The sequence below is a fragment of the Vigna umbellata genome, chromosome 1, assembly GCF_029865625.1.
Source record: "Vigna umbellata cultivar VRB3 chromosome 1, Vumbellata_1.0, whole genome shotgun sequence".
Lineage (NCBI taxonomy): Eukaryota > Viridiplantae > Streptophyta > Magnoliopsida > Fabales > Fabaceae > Vigna > Vigna umbellata.
Window position 1 is genome coordinate 26,700,561 of NC_142165.1, and position 23,640 is coordinate 26,724,200.

The window sequence follows — 23,640 nt, forward strand, 5'->3', positions numbered from 1 at the left end:
TGCGTGTGTTTTCTTTATCAATGTTGTCTCTATGTCAAAGTTATTAATTCAAAAGTACAGCAGATTTTGAATACGAAGTGATTTATGGATACCCTAGGAATTTTAGAATATTTTTACTATTAAAGCCAAATTGAAGCAAACCTATTTGTTTGTAGCAGTCAGCCAGTAGTCTTTAATTTGAATTACTTTATAAATCTTGCCACTATTTTATTTGAATCAGGCTATTGTTCGATATTTCCCTTCTATGCTGAAAGGCTCGGAAAAGCAGTTCTTATTGTTGTTGGAACATAAAAGTTCTGTTAAGGACAAGCTGATTGAAGTTATGGCAAAGGCAGGCTGTCATATGTCTTTCAATCATAGGTAAACTATGTATGCTGAATGTTTTTCTCTGGAAATTAGGTTAAATGGAAATTGATATGTTTATTACAAAGAGATCATACAAGATATATACGGGAGACCTAAGCTATTTTAGGAAATATAATAACTATATTCTATTCTAGAATCCCTTGATTTATGGGATTGTCCCTATTTATTCAAATCTGTACTGATTACAATAAAATATATACTTGTTATGAAATACACAAATTTCCTAATTTATTCTTTCCTAAAATACTATTTGATTTCCCACACTCCCCCTCAAGCTGGTGAATAGATGTTTTCCATTCCCAGCTTGGATACAATCTTCTCAAAATTGTGGCAGCCCAGCCCCTTGGTAAGAATGTCTGCAATTTGATCTTGAGAGGACACATATGGAGTGCATATCAAGCCACTATCAAGCTTTTCTTTGATGAAGTGTCTGTCCACTTCAATATGCTTTGTTCTATCATGCTGCACTGGATTGTGGGCTATGCTGATTGCTGACTTATTATCACAATAGAGCTTCATAGGTTCTTCCCATTTTATCCTCAAGTCTTCTAAGATGATTTTAAGCCATAGCAACTCACATATACCTTGTGCCATGGCTCGGAATTCCGCTTCAGCACTGGACCGAGCCACTACACCCTGCTTTTTACTTCTCCAAGTCACAAGATTTCCTCCAAGAAAGGTGCAATAACCTGTAGTTGACCTCCTATCCACAATTGACCCTGCATAATCAGCATCAGTATAGGCTTCAAGCTTCACATTACCATTCCTTTTGAATAGAATCCCTCTTCCTGGAGTTCCTTTAAGGTACTGTAAAATTCTGTGGGCAGCTTGTAAATGGGTCTCCTTTGGGCTATGCATAAATTGGCTAATTAAACTCACTGCATAGGCAATATCTGGCCTGGTATGAGACAAATATATAAGTCTGCCCACTAATCGCTGGTACATCTCTTTTTCAACAGCAACGTCTTCTTCTGCATTTCCAAGCTTTATGTTTGGTTCTAATGGGGTACTAGCAGGTTTGCACGCTGCCTTGCCAGTTTCCTTGAGCAAATCAGTGATATACTTCTGCTGGGATATAAATATCCCATTCTTGGAGTGGGCAACTTCAATTCCCAAAAAATATTTTAGTTTTCCCAAGGTCTTGATCTCAAATTCCTTGCCCAAGCATTGGCTCAACAATCGCTGCTCTTCTTTATCATCTCCAGTTAATATTATGTCATCCACATACACCAATAATATTGTTACTCCCCCTGACTTGGAATGTTTAAAGAACAAAGTATGGTCCCCTTGACTTTGTTTGTAACCTAGACCTGTCATAACTTTAGTAAACCTGCCAAACCATGCACGGGGGGACTGTTTTAGCCCATATAATGCCTTTTTCAGCTTGCAAACAGTGTTGGTTACAACGTCTCTACCGTATCCCGGAGGTATCTCCATATAAATTTCTTCTTCAAGGTCTCCATGTAGGAAAGCATTCTTAACATCAAATTGTTCCAAGTTCCAGCCATAATTGGCAGCAAGAGACAATATCACCCTAACTGTGTTCATTTTGGCAACCGGAGCAAAGGTCTCCAAATAATCAACTCCATAGGTTTGGGTGAACCCTTTGGCAACTAGTCTTGCCTTATATCTCTCAATTGATCCATCAGCCTTGTATTTCACTGTATAAACCCACTTACATCCAACTGGCCTCTTTCCTATTGGTAAGGTGACTAACTCCCAGGTGTTGTTCTTCTCTAACGCCTCCATCTCTACATCCATGGCTTGCCTCCATTTTCTGTCAGACAATGCCTCAGATAGGGTATTAGGTAGGAGTGTAGTGTTTAGGTTTACTAGGAAGGCTTTATGGGTAGGAGAGAAATTTTCAAAGGACAGGTAATTTGAGAGAGGGTAGATTGGCTGTTTGGTGCATTTTCTTGGCCCTTTTCTAATGGCAATTGGGAGGTCAAGATCATTTTGGGTTTCAATTTCAAGATCATTTTGGGTTTCAATTTCAGCCTGCACAGCTGGAGAAAAAATTGTTACCTCTTTTTGTGGATTTGAGTTGGATTCTTGAACATTGCTTGATCCTGGAATGGCCTTAGTCTTTCTTGAGTATACCAGCTTCTTACCAAATTTTCCAGCTTCAACATCTCCTTGATCAGCTTCACAATTAATTTCACTTGGTACAGCTTCAATTTGATCTAGTTTAGGTTCAAATATCAGGTCTGGAAGAATGGGAAAACCAGAATTACTACTTTCCTTATCTTCCCTGAAACTCTCCCCCGGAAGATAAGGTTGATGGAAATAGCCCTCTTGTTCATTGAAGGTAACATCCCTAGACACAAAGAATTTTTTGGATGGGGGGTGGTAGCATTTATACCCTTTCTGAGTGAGTGAGTAACCAACAAAGACACACTTTAAGGCTCTAGGATCAAGTTTCCCCCTGTCTGTATTATGAATATGGACATATGAGATGCACCCAAAAACTCTTGGTTTAAGATTATTTGTAGTGGATAGGTTTGGATAGAAAGACGACAAAGCTTCCATAGGGCTTTTTGATCCTAAGACTCTAGAGGGTAGTCTATTGATAAGGTGTGTTGCTGTAAGAACAGCTTCCCCCCAGAGATTTTTTGGAACACTATGTTGGAACAACAATGCCCGAGTCTGATTTAATAGATGCCCATTTTTTCTTTCTGCGACCCCATTCTGCTGTGGTGTTTTGACACAAGAGGACTCATGAATTATACCTTCTTTTTGACAAAAAGAATTAAGGACATGATTGAAGTAATCTTTGGCATTATCTGACCTAAGCCTCTTAATATTAACACCAAACTGACCTTTTATCAGGGAGTGGAAGTTTAGGAAGACAGAACTGACTTCTGATTTTTGTTTAAGTAGGAAAACCCAAGTGACCCTTGTACAATCATCTATAAAGGTGACAAACCATCGAGCACCAGACACATTTGAAACATTAGAAGGTCCCCATACATCAGTATGAACAAGATAAAAGGGGAAATTGCTAATTTTATTACTTATTGGAAAAGATACACGCTTGTGCTTAGCAAGTTCACACACCTCACAATGAAGACTCTCAACATCTAACTTTGTAAACAGAGAGGGAAACATAATTTTGATCACTCCAAAGGAGGGATGTCCCAACCGACAATGATAAAGCATGATTTTTTCTCTGTTGGTCATCAAAGATTCAGATATGAAGGAATGAGAGATTCTGTTTTTGTTGGACAGATTTGGATCTTCAAGATAATAAAGGCCATTCCATTCTCTAGCATGTCCAATCATCCTCCCCGAATCCTTGTCCTGAAATACACAATGATCGTTGTAAAAAACAACCTTACATGACAAATCCTTTATAAGTTTTCGTATAGAGACTAGGTTGGTGGACAGCTTTGGGACATGGAGAACATCTTTTAAGGTTATTAAAGAATTGATTTGGATATTTCCTTGACCAGCTGCAGTTATAAGGGTTCCATCTGCTGTGGCAATTTTCTTGTTGCTGGGACATGGGGAATATGTGGAGAAGTATTTGGCTAATGGTGTCATGTGGTCTGTGGCTCCAGAGTCCAATATCCAGTAATTGTTAAAGGGTGTATCTGAGACATTTAATCCAAAAGAAAGTGGAAACTTACCTGAATATGCCAAAGAACACACACCTGTAGGTTTTTCCAGCTTACTAAGAAAGGTTCTCACCCTTTCTATCTCCTCTTGATTAAGATGGGCAGCAGCTTCTGGATTATTTCCTTCATTTGTTCCAGCAGCAACATAAACTTGTCCTCCTTTCCTTGAGGGGCCTCCTCTGTGTCCCCCTTCTCGATCTCGATTTAAAGGCTTCCCATGCAACTTCCAGCACTTCTCTCGGGTATGACGAGGCTTATTGCAGTAGGTACACCAGAGACCATCACCTTTTTTCTCCACATTTGCTGATCCTCCTTTCTTCTGTTCGGCTACCATGGCCAACGTCTGTTCTCCTTTATGGTCAGCCACCATTGCTGAGTTCTCTACTACTGCTGGACTCTCCAACATGAGACCCCTTCTGCTTTCTTCACTTCTCACAATAGCCACCACTTCATTGAAGCATGGTACCTTTTGCTTCCCCAATATTTGAATCCTAACTTGATCAAATTCAGGATTCAAACCAACAAGGAAATCATAAACTCTGTCTTGTTCGATATATTCCTTGAGAAGTGCTGAATCTTCAGTACATTTGGCTTTTATGACTCTATAATGGTCTAGCTCCATCCATAATGATTTCAACTGATTGGCATATTCTGTAACAGTCTTGTTCCCTTGTTTTGCTGCCAAAGTTTTCACCTTTACGTCATATACTTGAGCAGCATCTTTGGCTTTAGAGTAGGTTTGCTCTACAGCATCCCAAATCTCTTTTGCCGAATTAAGGAACATGCATGTGTCGCTGATTTCTGGAATCATTGAATTCCACAGCCACGCCATGATCATTGAATCTTCCTCATCCCATGTAGTAAACTTGGGATCCTCCTGTTTGGGTCCAGACTCCATCAGGTGACTCAACTTCCCCTTTCCCTTCAGCACTGTACGAACAAGTTGGGCCCACTTCAAATAATTTCTTCCATTGAGTCGATATGCAGAATGGATATTCTGCAGTTCTCCAGGAAGCTGGGAATGGGAATTCCCTGTTTCTGGGGTTGGGTTCACAACTTCCGCTTCCCTTGACATCATAGCAAGAAGATGGCTGAGCGGAAAAAAGGAAAGGCTGTGCAATTAAGGCACAGAGAAGACAGCAGCAACAGAAGATTGAGCGATAGAGAAGGTTGCAATAGCAAGGGAAAAAAAATGTAATGAATATAGGAAAAGATGCAGCAGCAATGCAGGCTGCCGTCTTAGGGTTATGAGAGATGCAGCAGCAATGCAGGCTGCCGTCTTAGGGTTAAGAAAAATGCAGCAGCAATGCAGGCTGCCGTCTTAGGGTTTACAATGCGCAGACAGAGCTTCCTAGATCGGAAGCTCTGATACCATCTGGAAATTAGGTTAAATGGAAATTGATATGTTTATTACAAAGAGATCATACAAGATATATACGGGAGACCTAAGCTATTTTAGGAAATATAATAACTATATTCTATTCTAGAATCCCTTGATTTATGGGATTGTCCCTATTTATTCAAATCTGTACTGATTACAATAAAATATATACTTGTTATGAAATACACAAATTTCCTAATTTATTCTTTCCTAAAATACTATTTGATTTCCCACAGTTTTCCAACAGAATTACACACCAGAAAGTTCGCTTTAGCAAAAACTACCACTGTTGCTACTATTTTGATGAATACTTGTATAGCATCTAAATGTGTTTTGTTTTAATTTGAAAGAATTTTTATGAAAGTCCTGTTTTGGACTTTTAAAAGTTTTATCTGTAATTCCTTTTCATGAGAAAAACAATGGCCGTTTTCCTGGACTTCTGATGCAAGTGGCATGTGGGTTTGCCAATTTAGAAAGAATAATATTATTGTTCTGTATTTCAATAATAAGGCCATTGGACCTATGAATACACGAGTCTGCTGTTTATTTTAGGAAATATAGAAAGCTAAATCTAGGAAAACAAATTCTTGTAATTATGGGATTGTTTTAAATACATATTTGTAGTTTTAATAGCAAGATACACCTATAATAAAGAATAAAAGTATAGCAAGGATAAAATTAAAAACTTCCTAAAATACGTAATGAGCAAGACAGTTTTGACACTTTTAGACATTAATTAATTTGTAGATACTTCCATTCATGTTGTCGACTCGTTAATTTTCAAATATTGGTCTCTCCTTTTGTCAGGGTGGTACTGATTTTGGGGTTTTTCCAATTATGTAAAGTTGACTAAATGTTCTATGAATTAATTTTGGGATTTAAGGTAGTAAAGTTTTAGAGTTAAGTTGGAATTTTGCTTTTAGTTGGAGAAATTTCAGCTTTGAATTAACACTTCCGAGTAAAAGTAGACGAATATTTTACTGCCTTCCTAATTTTGTTTCCCCTTGTTGTCTATATGCAGTGATATTTATCCATTTTTAAGGAGAATTTGCTTGGATGGAACACGTAGACAGGCTAAATTTGCGGGGTCAGCAATTGTTGCTTTAAGTTCTGATCAGTCACTTTTTAGAAAGTTGTATCAGGTATAAATTTTATTGTGAATGCAACTTCCAACTATATGTTTGTTATTTAAATTTTTTAGTGAAGTAAAACAACTATTAAGCACATATTTGCTTTGGTATCATCATTTGGAGATTTTGAGAAAAGAAAGATAAACTTGTAAAGGAAGAAACTGAAATATGTTATAATTATTGGATGTGAGTGTTGAAATAGCTCGAAAATCCATGTAATCATTAAGTCTAAAGTAGGAGGTTGAGGGTTAGATAACCTCTGCCCTAGTTCTCTCTCTGTCCAAGTAGCCTAGGACAATTTTTTTGCTTTTAATCTTCCTATTGTATCAACCTTCATATATATAAATACAGAACTGAGAGGGGTTGTGTGAGCCCTCTAGAAATGTATTTCTCTATTTTAATCTCAAGTGTGACATTGTAAGATTATAAGTTTCACCGTAACTGGACACTAACTAATTGAATAGGGTGACTAACTAGAGAGAGAAATACAGTACAACGATGCTCATGATAGGATCCCATGAACTCATCTTAACCATATACTTTAACATATGCCTCTGAAGGTGTAGGTGGTTGGACTTGAGGTGGAAGGATAGACATCTTCAGCTTATTCCTCAAGTTGAAACCAAGTGATACAAAGGGCGTGGTGAGAATATCAACACATTGCTCAATAATGGGATTGGTAGTCTCCTAGAGGAAGTATGGTCTTGACATCCTGTTTTAGAGGTAAGAGAGAGAAAAGAGAAACTGAAAAGTAGCTTTTGTATTGATAAATTGCACAAATGAAATCATGGATTCTCTTTATATAGGGAATGAAAAGAAACAGGGGTTGTAGAGAACATCTGATAAAAATACACCTATAATGAAACTGCATCAAACTAATACAACACTAACACCCCTGTGAACTCAAGGTGGGTGATGATTAATAGGTAGAGCAACCATTTTGAATTTATCACAGTAAATAGAAAAAACATAAGAAAGAGAGGTTTGGTAAGAACGTCAACCTACTGTACTTTTGTTGACATATGTTAAACATATTGATATTTGGACAACTTTTTCAATAACAAAGAAAAGATCAATTTCCACTAGCATGAAGAACAGGATTATAAGTTAAGGTGACTGCACTTTCATTATCACAATAGTTAGTAGGAGAGCAATGTGATATGCCTTGTTCTTAAAGAAGAGTTAGAGTCTATAGAATTTCGGCAGTTGTTTGAAAAATGGTGTTGAAAAAGAATATCTGACTAACTTTAGTAACTTGTGAACTTGTGACTTAAATTCTTAAAGAGCACAAGTTTGACGGGGTTGCATCGATAATGTTGATTTGTAATAATCAAGCATGTGTACATGTCTCATCCAATATTTCATGAGAGGACCAAATATATTGAGGTTGATTGTCATTTCATTAATGACAAGACTAAATAAGATATTGCAGCAACTTTGTCAACTCTAGTGACAAATTGTAAATGTCTTAACTAAACCGCAGGGCAATGGAGTGTAGAGAACGAAAATAATATATTTTACTTTTTATCATAGTCATGTAACTTTTATTCTAGAGAAAACAAAATATCCTCTATTTGTGCATGGTAAATTATCGAATTTATACAAACTCATCCATGGTATTTTCAAACACAATACTCAGTCCAATGTCTGTTTTCTCTATTTTAACAAGAACCCTAAAGCTTTTATTGATGACCTTCTTTCCAAGGAAGAAAGCTTCCAACTCTGTGTGCTTGGTGCAGGCATGGAAGGTTGGTTATGAGGGATAGCTAATGTGCTCATGTTTTTTCAATAGACAGTAGGTAGTGTAATTGTCAGTTTAAGTTATGTTTTAATCTACAAGGCTTTAGCTGTGGTGGCAATAAGACTTCGAAACTCAATTTTAGTGCTTTGTTGTGTTATTGACATTGAGTTTTTGGACCACGAAGACATGAAGCTAGTGCCAAAAAAGATGCTGGACTTTGAGCTGGATCTTTTGTTGTCTGATTTAAAGCCCAATTTGCAATACTAAACGCAGTAAACTACAAGGGAATTGCTAGTGAGGTTGATTGCTATATGTTGAAATAAAACAGAGAAAGGCATAGGCTGAATCTCGAATGTTTATTGAGCTTATAGCGTTATACATTTATAAATAAGAAGATATAAAAAGACGGGCCTAAGCCCATTCCATCTAACACTCTTGTTACAAATATAATTAATTCTAGGGCCCATAATAATTTAGTATTTCGTTAATTTTGCATTACAATTATATTTCTGTAAAAAAAATTAAATTATTGATGTGCATTATCTTATATTATAACCCATTATGTTTTCTGTTATAACTTTAGAAAGGATTTTTGGGATCTTTGATATTTTCGATAACACTCTTGATAGCTGCTTTTGAGGGTTGGTTCCCCAAGTGCTTGGGTGCTTATCAAATAGTAGCTAAGCTGGTTGTTGATGTCTCGGAAAGGGATACCTAGGGAGGGTTATGAGCAGTGAGAAAGATGAGTGAGGTGTCATTGAGTGAAGTGTTGTAGAGTAAAAGCTGCCATGATGTTGACATTTAAGAGCAGTGCTATGTTAGGAAGTGAAATGTCCTTGAGTGAAGTGTCTTTAACATTATAACAGCTCTTCACCCCTTTTAAAATGAGCAAAATTGTCCTAGTGTTTGTCTAAAAGCCCTTGTCTATAGTCACCCATGCTTGAACTTTGATTTGATTGTTGTAAAAGCTTTAGGTTCGGAGTTGAGTAATACTTTGTTTCCATCTTATGGCTACTGGCTACTAGCGAACTGAAGCTACCCCTGTTACCATACAAACCTATTTGCTTGTTGGTTGATTTGTTTAAGCTCAGACCGCTCCATGAGCATATTTCAATCTGTCTATTGACAGTAATAACTTAAAGCTATTTGTTACTAGTAGGTGATTTGCTTCTTAGCACCGACAATTAACATTATCCCTTTTCTGTTTTTTTGTGTATGTGCCCAGGAGCTAATTGATTCCTTATATAGGGAGCGGAATGTCCCTACTATTTTGCAATCTCTGGGATGCATTACACAATATGTTTCCAATTTTGAAACTCAAGTTGAAGAGATCACGTCATATATATTCCAGAAGATCATTCAAGTACTTGAATTTAATAATAAATTGTCTCACTTGTTTAATTTATTCTGCCAGAGCACTGTTGATATTCTGGAAAAATATATTATCTGTTTGAATTGTTCATGGATTAAGTTGCATATTTTTATTAGATGGAGCATTTGGATGATGGTCATTATGCGACATCCTTTTATGATACTGCTCAATGTAGCGAATTTTGTCAGTTAAAGGTTAGTACGAGGAATCAGATACTGCTTTTGATTATAAAGTTCTCATCTGACAATACATAAATATTTTTTCCAATCTATTGTATGCCATGTTTCTTTTATAAATATATATATATATATATATATATATATATATATATATATACATAATATGAAAAAAATACAATTTATACTTATAATATAAAAAATACAACATATACATATAGATATTTAAAGAAATCCAAAAATATAATTGTAAGGAAAAGTTAATGAAAGACAAAAGTAATTAATAATGTAATCATTTCTATAAATTCAAATAACAATAAAGTCAAATTAGAAAACAGAAATTTCAAGTTCAAAACTTGAAAACAACAAAACATAACGAAGGAGGCTGTTGGTTCAATGGTAGGGTGGATGGACTTGCAGTCAGCAGAATTGCATAATAACAGAGGAAGTTGTTGGTTCATTTTGGGTTGGGTGATCTAGGTCAATATTTTGGTGTAATGTTTGGTTGTATGGGCCTACTCATTTTCTTTAAAAAAATATAACATTTCGGCTGCCTTCTGCTGGGAAAATTAGAGAGAAGATTAGGGTTTCACTGCCTTGGGTCATGTGGACCTGAGGCTTCTTCTCTTTTGTTTTCCATGAGTGCCTGCTGCAACTCCTTCATTTCAAATGGGTGTCGTGCTGCCACTTTGCAACTTTTTCCATGTCTGTTTTGTGATGCCATTCGGAGATCAAAAGTCACTTCAATGGGCCATCATGAAAAACTCGCATTGCCACTGTCATGTTGTGGTGGCAAGGTAAAACTCCCGCAATTTTCACCATCTTTGATTTTTGTTGACATTGTATGTGGGTTAGTAAGTCGATAATAGATGATACTATAGATCCAACAAATCTTGTTAGGATAGATTTGGTTACCATCTTATTACATGTAGGTTTAGACTTAACTTAACCTTACGAAATTGGTTTATAAGGTGAAATTTGCACTTAGCATAATTTGTCCACAACTCTAGTCTATGTATGATCTCTAATACACCTCCTTATGTTGATGACTCAACATCCCCAGCAAGAGACTATATATTTGCAGGTGGTGAGGTGGCTGGTAACATGATAAGTCTAATACCATCTTAGAAATTAAACTTTAAGCCCAGATCAATCTTAAAAAACTAGATGAAGTTTGCATTTACCTATATACAATAATTTGATAGTATCTTTAGTCGTTGTAGAATCTCTTACCGTACTTGGAAAGTTGCTGTCTTGATGTGGTTCCACAACCAAAGCTTGTCGATCACCTTATCACCCTTGTTTCAAATATTGACACCAAGGATTGAGTTTGTTTGCAACACTTTGACACATCTTATTCTTTGGTTTTCTATGTCCCTTGGCCTTCAATTTTAATATCATGTTTTTCTCATATGTCCATCATCTTTATAGTTTGGTTACTGTTGTGATGTTTACAAATCTAATATGGGTTTGTATACCTTGGTGGATAACTTTCCATTGCTGAAAACTCAATCAATACTATTGACTCTTTTTGTTTGTACTTGTAACATGAATAGTTGTTGCCTCTTTTCTCTCAATCAACACTTTATGGTTCTCTTGGATCTTGGATACTTAGTTCTAATATCATAAAGAGTTTACTCAATTGTGGACATAATCTCATATCCATAGTTATTTATGATGAGAGAATAATTAAAGTACTCTGAATTCCAAAAAAAATAGTTATACAATGTTTCAAAGAATCACTATTTACATAAAAATATGATTTTTAACACATTCCATGATGGCAGGGTAATTTGTTTAGTTTCATGACCTTGATTTTGCAGATTTATTGGCTGAAAACTCTGGTGAAGATTTCTTTGCATTATGAAGGAAGTCATGTTGAGCTTAATATTAATGGATTGTTGGAGATTTTGTCAAAAATGCTACGAGAAAGTGATTATTTTGTAAATACAACTGCTAGCTCCTGGTATAGCTTCTATATTTCTGTAGGCCAATCTTTTGTATGCACTACCTTTGGGTACAATGCTTTCTTCTTCATTTTTTGAAGGCCAATGTTTTTTTGGTTTCAATTACCTTTTTATAAAACATATGCTAGCATCACTGAGACTTTCTTGTTTTCAATTTGCTTACTTACAAATATAGAAAGTCATAACGGCCAGAGCTTTGTGTAGCTTGAGAAAGTCGTATGCTTGAACTTTTATGCTGTTGTACCAAATAAATTTTAGTATTATTCTTGGCTTGCTTTTTGTGTTTATCCAACCTCATATTATGTTCCCCTCTTGTTTAATAATATCGATATTATGTATTTTAGAATCCTAAAATCTAGTACAGTTAAGCTGGTTCATGTAGAATAAGATTCACATACTAAGGATTTCATAATAATCAACTTCGAAATTGTATGTTAGATCAATTAGTAGTTGATTATTGTTGTTTTGCAAAATCTAGAAGACCTTTTGAAGTCTTGTAGTGAATAGTGACTAATTAAGTTATGTTCTTGATTATTTTTGTCATTTCTCTCTCTCTCTCTCTCTCTCTCTACATTGAAGTGTTAAATTTATGTGTTAAGCTTGCTTATAAATTTTTGTTGTTTTTACTACATGTAGTGAGAATGATACGGCTCATATTAGATTAGCTGCCGCAAAAGCAATCCTTCGTCTTGCTAGGAAGTGGGATTTACATATTACTCCTCAGACTTTTCAGTGTTGTATATCGATTGCAAAGGTATGTATATTGAACTGTCTACATGTGAAATAATTCAGTTGGTGGAGAAAGTATATGAAATTTTAAAGTTTATGATAACATTATTAAAAAATTGTTTAGTTTCTAAAATACCAAAATAAGATATAGTGTTGCAGACCAGCACACACAATCCAGAGATATAGGCAATAATAGAGAATCAGAAAAATTATAATATGAAACTGTATAAAATTGTATTGATACTATATAGGTGAAATGCAGAAAGACAGTATGTCTTCTACCCCAGAGCAATGCTCCTATAGAGGGTGAATCTCTGCTCACAAACAACCTGATATTCTCCTCCCTTTTTTCCACTCCTTAACGGCCCCCTATAACAGAAATGCACACCCCCACTCACATTTCCTTCTCTCTCTTGCCACGTCAACATTCTTTCCTCCCTGCCTATATTTCCACACACAGACCCTCCATATTTTGGGCCTATTCTCTTGACTTTTATTCTGCTCTCCTAAGCCTGAAATATTCTCCATGGGCCTATCATATGGTAACATTAAATTATTACAAAGCACACAATACCTTTCAAGATGTTAATAACATTGACCTAAATTATATTGGTATTCTATTAATCTATTGCTATAATAATAGCTTCTTTGTCTTAAGAGTTGGAAATTATAGTTTGTTTTATTCTTTCATGAAATTGGGCTTGCTCCAATGAGTACTGAATAGTTTAAAGTCAAACGTGTATAGGTGGACTTGTCTAAGTTGAATCATATTTTTGAGGTGGGAAGAATAATTGTTTCTTGTGCTGATAGGTTCTTTTAATCAAGAACCTAAGAATAACACTAGAAACACCACACAGAACAAGTTCTCTGAATTATACAGCCTCCTTTTATTGCCAAAAGAATCAAGAAGAATGGTGAATACAAGATACTCAGAGAGCTTAACCTCTCCCCAAAGAACTACAAGAGTTCTTGCACAATCAATAAGACTCCAAAACTCCTGACCTACACTCGTTCCCCCCTTTTATACCAACTACTAACAGAATTAACAGAAACCCATTTCCCCATTTCCTAACTGCCTTGGCAGTTAGGCTCATTGCCTTTACCTCTTCTCCTATATACAATTAACTCCCTAACATGTGCATTATTGAATGGTTAGAACACTTGTACATATACACGAGGGCTAAATTACTTGCTAAGTTTGTGCATTAATGAGGAAAACAAGAAAACCAAATGTAAACAAGAAAATAAGGACAGGAAAAGTACTATCTTCTCAAGCCTCTATGTAATCTCAACACTCTCATTCAAGCTAAAAAAGATATCTTATGCTCCTTGCCCTTTACTAACATATCCAATTTGGGGACCTTGTCAAGATTTATACTGAAAATGCTGGGGAGTTGATCCCTTGAGCAAATTTGAATACGAGGTGAGATACAAGAGTAACTCTAATATAAGATGTAATCCCAAAATGTGTATTATAGAAAATTTCCTTATTTACACAATCACATTGTTAACAAGTATAAATATGTAACTCCTTTCTTATACTTGTTTCCATGCTTGAACTCAACCGAAGTATGACACATTTCTGATGTAAGTTTCAAGACTTATGCCCACATTGATAGAGGATTAAAATTATATGTGAGAAAGAATAAAGGCGGGAAGCAGAGAGTTCAGTTAGGAGTTAGTTAGAGGAATAGGGGAGTATAAATAAAGAGTTAGTTGTAAAGGGCAGGAGGCATTCTGTATTTTCTTTGTTTGTGGAGTTACTAGAACTTAGTCCAGTGGAGGGAGATTTGGGCTTCCTTGGGTGTTTTCGATACAATTGTATTCTTGAATTCATTGAATAAGACGAGGTTATTCGTTGTGTGTGGGTCTGATCTGTGTGAGTCATACGTGTTATTGACTTCTTGATTAAAGAAGCCTAACATTTGGTCCGACCTGTCGGAACGCAATCGAAGAAGAGACGAGATGGAGAGCAAGGTGAGTGCCTTGGAGGGAAGGTTCGATGCCATGGAAGCAACAATGGAGGAATTCCGAGCCGAGATGCAAGGGATGGATCGAGACGTGGGTCGCGTCCTTGGGAGACGAGGAGGGAACCAGGGGAGGAGTTCTTAGGGCAATCGCAGTTCCGCTAATGGAGGTCGAGAAGGAGATGAGGATGAATCGGAAGATGAACCGGAGGAATAGCGCGATGACGTTCAGAGAAGCTGGATGAAAAGAGTGGAATTGCCCACTTTTGAAGGCACCGATCCCATGGGGTGGATCGCTAGGGCGGAGAAGTTTTTCGAATTGCAGAACATGACGGAGAAGCAAAAGATGAAATTAGTTTATATATGCTTGGAAGGGGGAGCGAATTACTAGTTCCGCTTCTGGCGGAAGAAACTCAAGAACCCAACCTGGGCGATGTTGATGGAAGCAATGGTCAGAAGGTTTGGAGGGAGGCATCGGGGAACAATCTTTGAAAAGTTGGCGGCGGTGCGGCAGAAAGGGATGGTGGAGGAATATGTGCAGGAATTTGAAATTTTAGTGGCTCAGGCAACGAGAGTGATTGAAGAACAACTTGGTTATTTTTTTGCGGGATTACACGAAGGACTCAGGGATCTCATCAAGCCTCACGATCCGCGCGATTTGTTAACCGCGATGGAGAGAGCTCGAGACGTGGAGCAAGCAGGGCTTGTGCCGAGGATGATTGGCGATGGAGTGGCGTCTAAGGGAGGATCGGCGTGGGGCGATATACGACCAGTACGGGCACTGTGGTGAGGACAAAAACCTATCGCAAGCCATCAGATGCACATGGGAGTGTAGGCGGAGGTCTCGAACAGAAGAAAGAAGTGACGTCAAGGACCGCCAGTTCCAAAGTCGAAAGCATGTCAGGGGACGGAGGGCAGAATCATGGAGTGCGAACGCTGCCATATCAGGAATACTTCAAGAGGATAGAAGAGGGTTGTTGTTTCCACTGTGGGGGGCCTTACAACCCAGGGCACCGACTGAGAGAAATTTAAAAGTGATGATCATGGGAGAGGACGATGAAGAAGAGGAGGTTGAGGCGAAAGAGGAGGCTGAGCAAAGGTGCATGGAACTGTCAGTATACTCAACTGGGGAATAACGCAATCCAACACCATGAAGCTGCCTGGTTGGATTCGGGACCGACTGATAGTCGTGTTGATAGATAGTGGGGCGAGCCACAACTTCATCTCGACGTGTCTAGTTGAGGAGTTGGGTTTAGAGAGGGAGGAGACGTCGTCATATCGTGTATGCTTGGGGGACGGCCAGAGAAAGGAAACGCGGGGTTGTTGCATGGGGCTGTCCTTAACATTGGAGGGAGTTGAGATTAAAGAGAATTTTTATCTCTTCAATTTGAGATTCCTAACACACTCCAAAATGTTCCTTCACAAAATTTTAGAATAGGAAACAAATTAAAACCTGGTAGTATTCTAACTATTAAGTGGAACATACCAATTGATATTGAAAATAGAAACATGTAAATATGGAATTATTAGGATTAATAATATCCTAATGTCTCCGTAGTAATTGGGAAAAACATAGCTAAAATCTACACACTCATTTGAACAAAGTTTATTTTATTTTTTAAAAGAATGTGATTGAGATAGAACTAAGAGGAAGTTAACAGGGGTTAGACAGTTAACTGTGGGTTGGAGGCAGCTACAATGCCTAATAAAGGTTATCTTTTAAGGGGGAAAACGGATATCAGGTGGGGTGTGGATTAGTTTGTTCGGGATCAGGTTCTAACCTCTGTAGAAGGGATTTTCTTCCCTTGGAAGTAGTTCGACGTTTTCTGTATTTGCCTTTTCTAATTAAATTATCATCTTTTGAAGTTGAAGTAAGATTTGTGTGCATTTTTCTTAATCTGAAATAATAATTTGGTTTCTTGTCACCAAGAAACCTAACAGATTGCTAAAAGTAGGGGACTTGAGAATGTAATTGTATGATTGTAATTAATGAGGTATTTCTTTATTCCCTCTCATTATTCATCAATATCAAATTCCCAACCTTGGGTATTCTGTTTCTACTGCCACGAAGGCTTGTGTGAAGCATTAGATGAAGATCATATTAGATGACCTTAAAATTAAGGTAGAAATCCTTATACAATTGTACTCTGACATCCATTAGCATTGCTCATAATCCATTACATGATGGGACCAAACGCGGATGATAATCTTCGCCAAATGTGTTGTGGTTACTACCCATGTCCCTATAGGACTTTAGTTAGCTAACATCTTCACAAAGGGACTTCTACTAGGCAGATTCTAAGACTTTGTAGGCAAGTTGGGAATGGTCAATATTTATTTGTAAACATGAGAATGATTGTTGTAAATAGGGGATTACGTTGATTAAAAGATACTATTATCTTCACAGTAATTTTGAAAAATATCTCTAGTGTCTTCATATTCATTCTGGAAGATTTTATTTCTGTTTTTAAGTGAATGTGATTGGTATGATTGTTATTAATAAACTATTTCTTTGTTCCCTTTCAAGTAAAACAAGCCAAACATTGGATAATGTTTACTATCATCTTAAAAGTGAGTGGAATTTTAAATTGATGTAGCTCTTATATATGCCAATTGATCTGAAATTTGGCACAAGAACAAACATACTAAATTCATGTTTTGCCTAAATTGCTTTTACTATTGATTCTCAACTGATTCATTATTATATTTTTCATTTTAACTTTTGTTGTGTCTCTTTCCGTATTTCAGGACGACTCTTTGTTTGTTAGGAGCACATTTCTTCGTAAGATCCAAAAGTTGCTGAAGGAGCATAAACTACCAATGAGATTTGCATGTGCTTTTGCTTTGGCAGCAACAAATGGCACCGGCGAACAGCAATATCAGGTGTGTTTAAGGCTCCTAAATTGTGATTTTTACTCTTTTAATTTTGGTTGATCAAATTGCATTACTTGTTGGATATTTAATTGTAATCTATGCGATTGAAATGTTGTAATCATGACCCCTCAGTATTCTTTTCTTCTTTCTCGCTTTTTCTCTGTTTGTTTTTTCTAATGGGAGTTATACAAGTCTCTTTAGCGGGAAAGAGGGTCAGTGTGAGTATAATCGTGGTAGAGAATGACAAAAAAGTGGTATGGGAATTGACAACATGAATAGGAAGAGGTTATCGTTGGTGAAGTGTTGGGGAAGAAGGGAAGCGAGAAGAAGATAAAAGAAAAAGAAGGAAAAAAAAAAGAAAGATCCCTGCTATCATTCAAAAAGTAAATAAATGTATTAGTTCATAAACCTTTTCAATTTAAACATTCTAATTTAAGAATTATAACATTCAAAATTTATTTCTTTGGTTTGTTAGAAATGGTAAGTTAAATTGTTTTAATTGGTTTGCTATGTCTACAAATAATAAAATATTTCGTCACCACAAAACTTCCGGATGGTGATTGGAGAATTTCTCTTATCACATGCATGATTAATGCAACCAATTGTAGGGAAAATTAGTGATTGACATAACTTTTGCATATTTTTTGCTCATCAGTGGGAGGGTAATAAAACCACCCTCCCCTCCTTTCCATCTATGCAAATCAACACTAATAAATAGAAACGAAGCAAACAGCTTCAATCCCCGGCCTCAATTCTTCATGACTAGTATAACGGTGGGAACAAACTCAGTGTAGTAGTTGTAAGGTGAGATGTTCATGTGGACTCTTCAAGACACTCCCTCACATCAAGGACTGGACATATCAAACATGGGACTAGGGAGAACCTGATAGTAGGTGACTTGACGCCCAACACCTTGTTAGGATAGGATTTCAATGACTTTGATACTTGAGATAATGTAGTGTTTTATTTCCCATTACAGCCCTAGAAGAAAGCCTGCAGTATTATCATTATTGTTTTGTTCTTGATATTACATATATTATATGCTAGAACCTGTCCTGTTATGGTTTATGCTTATTCTGATTAATGGTTACCGATGCTGCTTCTTTTAGAACTACAAGTATATGGCAGAGTTTATAAAGGATTACAGTATATTAGCCCGTAAACGAGAAAGTTCTTCTGTTCAAGGAGTCATCATTGATTACCCAGCATATATTTTGGTCTTCTTGATTCATGTGCTTTCTCGGAATAATGACTTTCCATTTGAAGTCTGTCCAGACGAAAAAATTTATGCTGACGTTTGCAGGTAATATATTGCAATTATTATTTTTCATGTTTTAGTTTTAATAATTATGCAGACGAATATACACCCTTAGATGGTGACACATCTTGGTTGCTTTTTTGTAGTCCACTTTTCTTTATCCTGCAGGCATTAGTTGATATCAATATTGTTGATGGTGACCTGGACATTGTTGATGATGCTATCCTACATATAGTTAGTATTTTTCGAGCAATCAGAAAGGTTGAGGATGCTATTGATGCACAGATGACAACTGTATATTTTTTTGACCCTATTCTTCATTAATTACTCGTGTTTATTGTATGTAAGTTTTATTTGAGTTTTTGTGGAATGCAGAAGCTGCATATGCTGGCTGAAATTGGGATATTTACATTAAATGAATTAAGTCATGGTGGAATATCCAAATTGCAAACACCTGGACAAATTTTATTGCCTTCATCATTATATAGAGTGAGTCTCATTAAGAATGATGTAAGCTTTCTTGAGGATGCCGTGGACAGAACATTTAATTAGTTTCTAATTTATTTATTTTTAGCTTATACAGTTGTTTTCTTATCCAATTTTTATTTTGCTTTGGATGAAACATTTCACTGCAGACTAGTTCAAAATGTCTGAAGTCATGTTTTGAGGAAAATTTTCTATGTAGAGTTTTTCAAGCACTTAAGGAATTTACTGTGGCTCATGGACATGCTGAAAAGGTACTTTTTTGTAAATACAGTTCAATAATTGTCTCATTTGTTTTTAATGATGATGCCAATGATTTTTACTTTATCTCCTGTTTTTTGGTTTTTTTTTGGGCGAGGGGGTGGTCATATTAACAGACTGCAAAAAAATTTCCTAAGCATGGTCATAAGGTTCAACAAGATGTTAAAAAGTCTAATATTAATATTGGTGGTGTACTGGACTTGGCATCTACCGAACCAAATGATTTGTCAAGGAGAGCAATAACAAATGCTAAAAATGCGAAGCCAGACATCCGTTCGGTGAAAAGAAGAAAATGTGTGTCTGGATCTGTTGGTTTGCATGAATGCTCTACAATCGAGAAGCAACAAAAAATACCATCAAAACATTTTGGGAAGGCTTTAGAGAGCAATGTGCTTTTGTCGAGTGATTCTGTGTGCTCTAAGGATTCTCTGTATGTATCACATGTGCAAACCCGGAAATCAAAAAGAGCTGCTGCTTGCTCATTGGAGAATGCTGTGACAAATAGCAAACATATTGTTGAACCTTTCAAATGTCCTAGAACCAAACGGAAAGATACATGTGGCTCAAAGGTTGGTGGGAATTTCTTTGAAATATCATAAGTTTAGTATTGTTTGTTGTACTTGCATGTTCATTTAAGTATATTTCATAAAATTGGATGGAAAAAATGAATTTAATTAGAATGCAACAACAATGTAAAGGTTTTTTAAACTCCTTTCAAAGGAGAAGGAAAAATATGAAGAATTATTGCTCATTCTCATCAACATTTTAGAGCCGAGAGTATATGGAACGAAAGGGGAAATAAATGTCCCTAATAAACTCAACAAGAAATGAAATAATCTCCCCAAGGAAGGCAGTAATAAAAAACAGATTCCTGCCTATAATATATAGCATTAAATCCAAAAAAATATTAAAATCATAATTATATAAATTTTAGGAGTTTCTATAGAATCTAGGTGATTCCGGGGGTATCTTCCAGCACATTTTACAGGTTGACATGTTTAAGTTAACTTATATAGTAAATATTAGGAAGTCATGCTTAGGATGATTTTTGATTGGTTGACAGTCAAAAAAATTTTACGTTAACATTGAATGAAATGTGAAAGCTAAACTCATGAAAATAGTATATGATGTCGCAAAAACTGTAAAATGTTAGCTTTCTGTAAGTTCTTGCTTATTCAACCCTTAAGAATTGTTATTGTTAGATATGAACCATTATTAGTCTATTGCATTCTCAATTTGCATTTAGGATGAGTTGGTTGTTCACGCACACGCACACGTTTTTCAAATTGTCATTAGTGTTTTCCAATTTCCCTATTGCTGTTATTGTTTACAGTTTTCTAGCCTGAAATGTTTTAGTTAGCATTTATTTTGTGTCTACATCAACTATATACCTAATGCTGTAATGAACAGAAAATAATTAATCTTAATTTTCTTTTCAAGTGATAAATTTCCAGTAGGCATTTGAATAATATATTAAAAAGAATTAAACATCTCATAAGTCTAAATTAACTTCTATAAAAAGTAGACTTTAAAACTAACTCACTCAACCTCACAAAAGTTAGTTGTAAGGCTTTAACTATACTTTGAGAATATTTCCAATTAGATGTGAGATTTCTAACATACCTCCTCAAAGGATGAACATTTTGAATGTGAAAAGAGATATTTATGGGTGGTCCAACTTCTAGTGGCTCGATAGCCCTATCAAACCTAGCTAAGATAAGTTTTGGTACAATCTTATAAAGTGGACTCGTAGCTTAGCTCTTGTTCACAAAATTGGCCAAGGTAAGAAGGTGTACACCCACCTATGTCTTATAATTTGATCTCCAGTGGTTGTCTTATTCCCAACACTATGCACCTCAATTTATGGAGAAGTTGGACAAGGGAGCTTATAGAAAAGTTAAAGTTCTCAAATTGATTTTCATTTATGAAAGAAATTTGATTTATTTTATCTCTTTGATTCATTTTATTTTATGACTGCAAGTGTTTACTAGAGATTTTATCCATACATTTCTCTGTACAGGCTTTTTGAGCCTAATGCAACTAGGTTATATAAAAAATTATAAACCTTGTATTAGTCTACTATCAGCAGCATATGCTTTATGAATATCCTGCAGCTTTAATTTTGTTGAATCAGTAAGTAATTAATCATTACGAGGTCAATATGCGATTGGCCAGCAAACAAGTCTTAACTTCATCTGAAGGATTTTGTCTTCAGAAGCCTTGGTTTTCAAAGATAGATATAGTTTGGATTAGCTTTTAGCTCATGGGGAGTTCAGTTATAAAATTCAACCGTTGACTTTTCTTTGGCAAGTGCAAACCTTTGTTAAGTTTGTAAATGCTTAATTGCTTATAGAGAAGTTATATGATAAAGTTTATGAAAAGTTGATATGCTTGAGTTGAATTTAAGTTTTAATATATGGGATATGTTTGACTCATTTTACCTCCATTTCTTTCTTTTCTTTTCCTTTAGTACTAATTGAGACTATAGCGGTATGCTTTTCTTGTTAATGCCATCTGAGAAATAAGTATAATAAATCCCTTGCTTTGAACTTTATTTTGTATTTACTCGTCTTTTGTCCTTTTATTGCGCTGCTTAAGAGTTTCTTGTGGAAACAATTCTTATGAATATCACCTGACTTTTTCTTCTTTTTTTTCTTGAAACAGGATGTACTAGAAGATGTTTCAAATAAAATTAATTTAAGCCTCCGGTGAGTTTTATGATAACTTTTTGCTTTTTATTGTTTTACCGCATTTCTATTGAAAACGTTCAATTTTCTTTAAATAGTTTCAAGTTTGGTAGAAGAATATGTGAATATTTGAAATCCATATTCGAAAAAACTGCAAATACCTTCTCCATCTTCTTTTAATAGCCAAGGCACAATTGTGATATCAGAAAAAAAGTCTTAATAAGTAAAGTAGAGGCACTCTCTAACCGAACACATCGCCTCCTGGAAATGCTCTAAGCTGCCATTACTTTTGCATATTCATCTATTCATCTTGTTTTCCATATGACTTATGTTTTACATGACTGCTTTTTTTTTGTCTTTTAAATAAATTACAAGGTTTCCTGTTTATTCTTGCAGTGAACCTGGTGAATATTCTTCTCTTGATGGTGGTAAAAAGGCTGCAGTTAAAAGACGCCAAGCTGCCAGAGAGGAAACACCACTGAATAAGGAAAATAGTAAGTAGTTTCAACAACCAGCAATGGATCTTGTGGCTGATATCTTATACATTGCAGGCTTACCTATTAAAAACAGACATAATATTTGAACATTCGTAAGCATGTAAAATTCCGTGGTATAGATAAACACAGAAAAATAACATGTGAACATGATGTGTTCCATGATCCGTGGGTGGAAATACAATTAGAAAATCAAGGCGTCATAAAAGCTTTTTAAGGAAATGTTGTACGGCCAACAATCACTGCCACTAAGATAACTTAACGATGTTTAGTTTTCTGCTACTTGTCGAGTAATGGTTCTCAAGATTCACTTGAATTCATTTCTGGGATTTTTCATGCCCTAGAGAAATTTCTCTCGATAATGTGAATTTTGTTTCAGCAAACGTAAATGCAAATGGAAAATGCATGGAAACATCAGCTTCAGAAGTTGTCAGAACAAATGCAAATGCTGTAAACTCTTGCCCAGATATATTTTTCTGGCCTGTTTAACAAATGTTTATTTGGCTTTTTAGATTTTTTGTTGCTTATTTTCAGGTTAGAAGAACAAGACGGAAAGTATAAATACGGTGCTGTATTCTCATGGACACGGAGCTTTGAAGACCGCGTATTCTAATCCAGAGTTGTGCACAAACTACAACACATCTCACTCTGCCGTTATTTTTCGCACTAACACAAGAACTCGGGCTTCTGTTTATACGTTTTCTTATCCTGTAGGCATGCTAAAACTTTGTACTCCTAAACAAATGCCCTTTCTTTGTATGTATTTTTACTGATATTTTCGTTTAGATATGATGATTGGGAATAGCACATTAACAACAGTGGTGGGAGGCAATATATCTTAAAATAGTATTACCATGCGAAAATAGAATGTGAGATATTATGAAATGTCTAGTTGAATAAAGCATAACAAGTATTTGTAAAAATAACCAAATGTAAAAGAATTCGGTCAATAAAATACATATAGTAACAATGATGGAAAAACTAAGGACAACGAATTTAAATTTCAAAGTCATGGAAAGTGCAAATGAACCCTATCAATCTTACGTAGATTTATATACGAAACATTTTCTGAGATGTCATATGGTGGTACATAAACTTGGCTTTCTTTTTCTGTTATTGCACTGACCACTAATGGCT

The 23,640-nt window shown here is 35.8% G+C and overlaps 1 protein-coding gene across 8 annotated transcripts in view; it reads left to right on the plus strand.

Annotated features, from left to right (window-relative positions):
* The window catches only part of LOC124821496 (ARM repeat superfamily protein), a 36,138-nt gene extending 12,750 nt beyond the window's left edge, over positions 1-23,388 (plus strand). Inside the window, exons 13-28 of one of the 8 annotated variants that reach the window (XM_047293381.2) lie at positions 221-360; positions 6,386-6,506; positions 9,461-9,598; positions 9,724-9,801; positions 11,607-11,749; positions 12,387-12,504; positions 17,195-17,329; positions 18,430-18,623; positions 18,725-18,872; positions 18,954-19,088; positions 19,214-19,315; positions 19,439-19,891; positions 21,987-22,030; positions 22,406-22,503; positions 22,883-22,953; positions 23,038-23,388. In XM_047293381.2, coding sequence (XP_047149337.1) covers positions 221-360; positions 6,386-6,506; positions 9,461-9,598; positions 9,724-9,801; positions 11,607-11,749; positions 12,387-12,504; positions 17,195-17,329; positions 18,430-18,623; positions 18,725-18,872; positions 18,954-19,088; positions 19,214-19,315; positions 19,439-19,891; positions 21,987-22,030; positions 22,406-22,503; positions 22,883-22,953; positions 23,038-23,064 — 2,145 coding nt within the window. In that variant the 3' untranslated portion in view covers positions 23,065-23,388. Of the gene's footprint in view, positions 1-220; positions 361-6,385; positions 6,507-9,460; positions 9,599-9,723; positions 9,802-11,606; positions 11,750-12,386; positions 12,505-17,194; positions 17,330-18,429; positions 18,624-18,724; positions 18,873-18,953; positions 19,089-19,213; positions 19,316-19,419; positions 19,892-21,986; positions 22,031-22,405; positions 22,504-22,882; positions 22,954-23,037 lie in introns of those variants that run through there. The other 7 variants (XM_047293382.2, XM_088102146.1, XR_015782991.1 and 4 more) reach the window with 7 other exon arrangements.
* Positions 23,389-23,640: the final 252 nt, after the last annotated feature.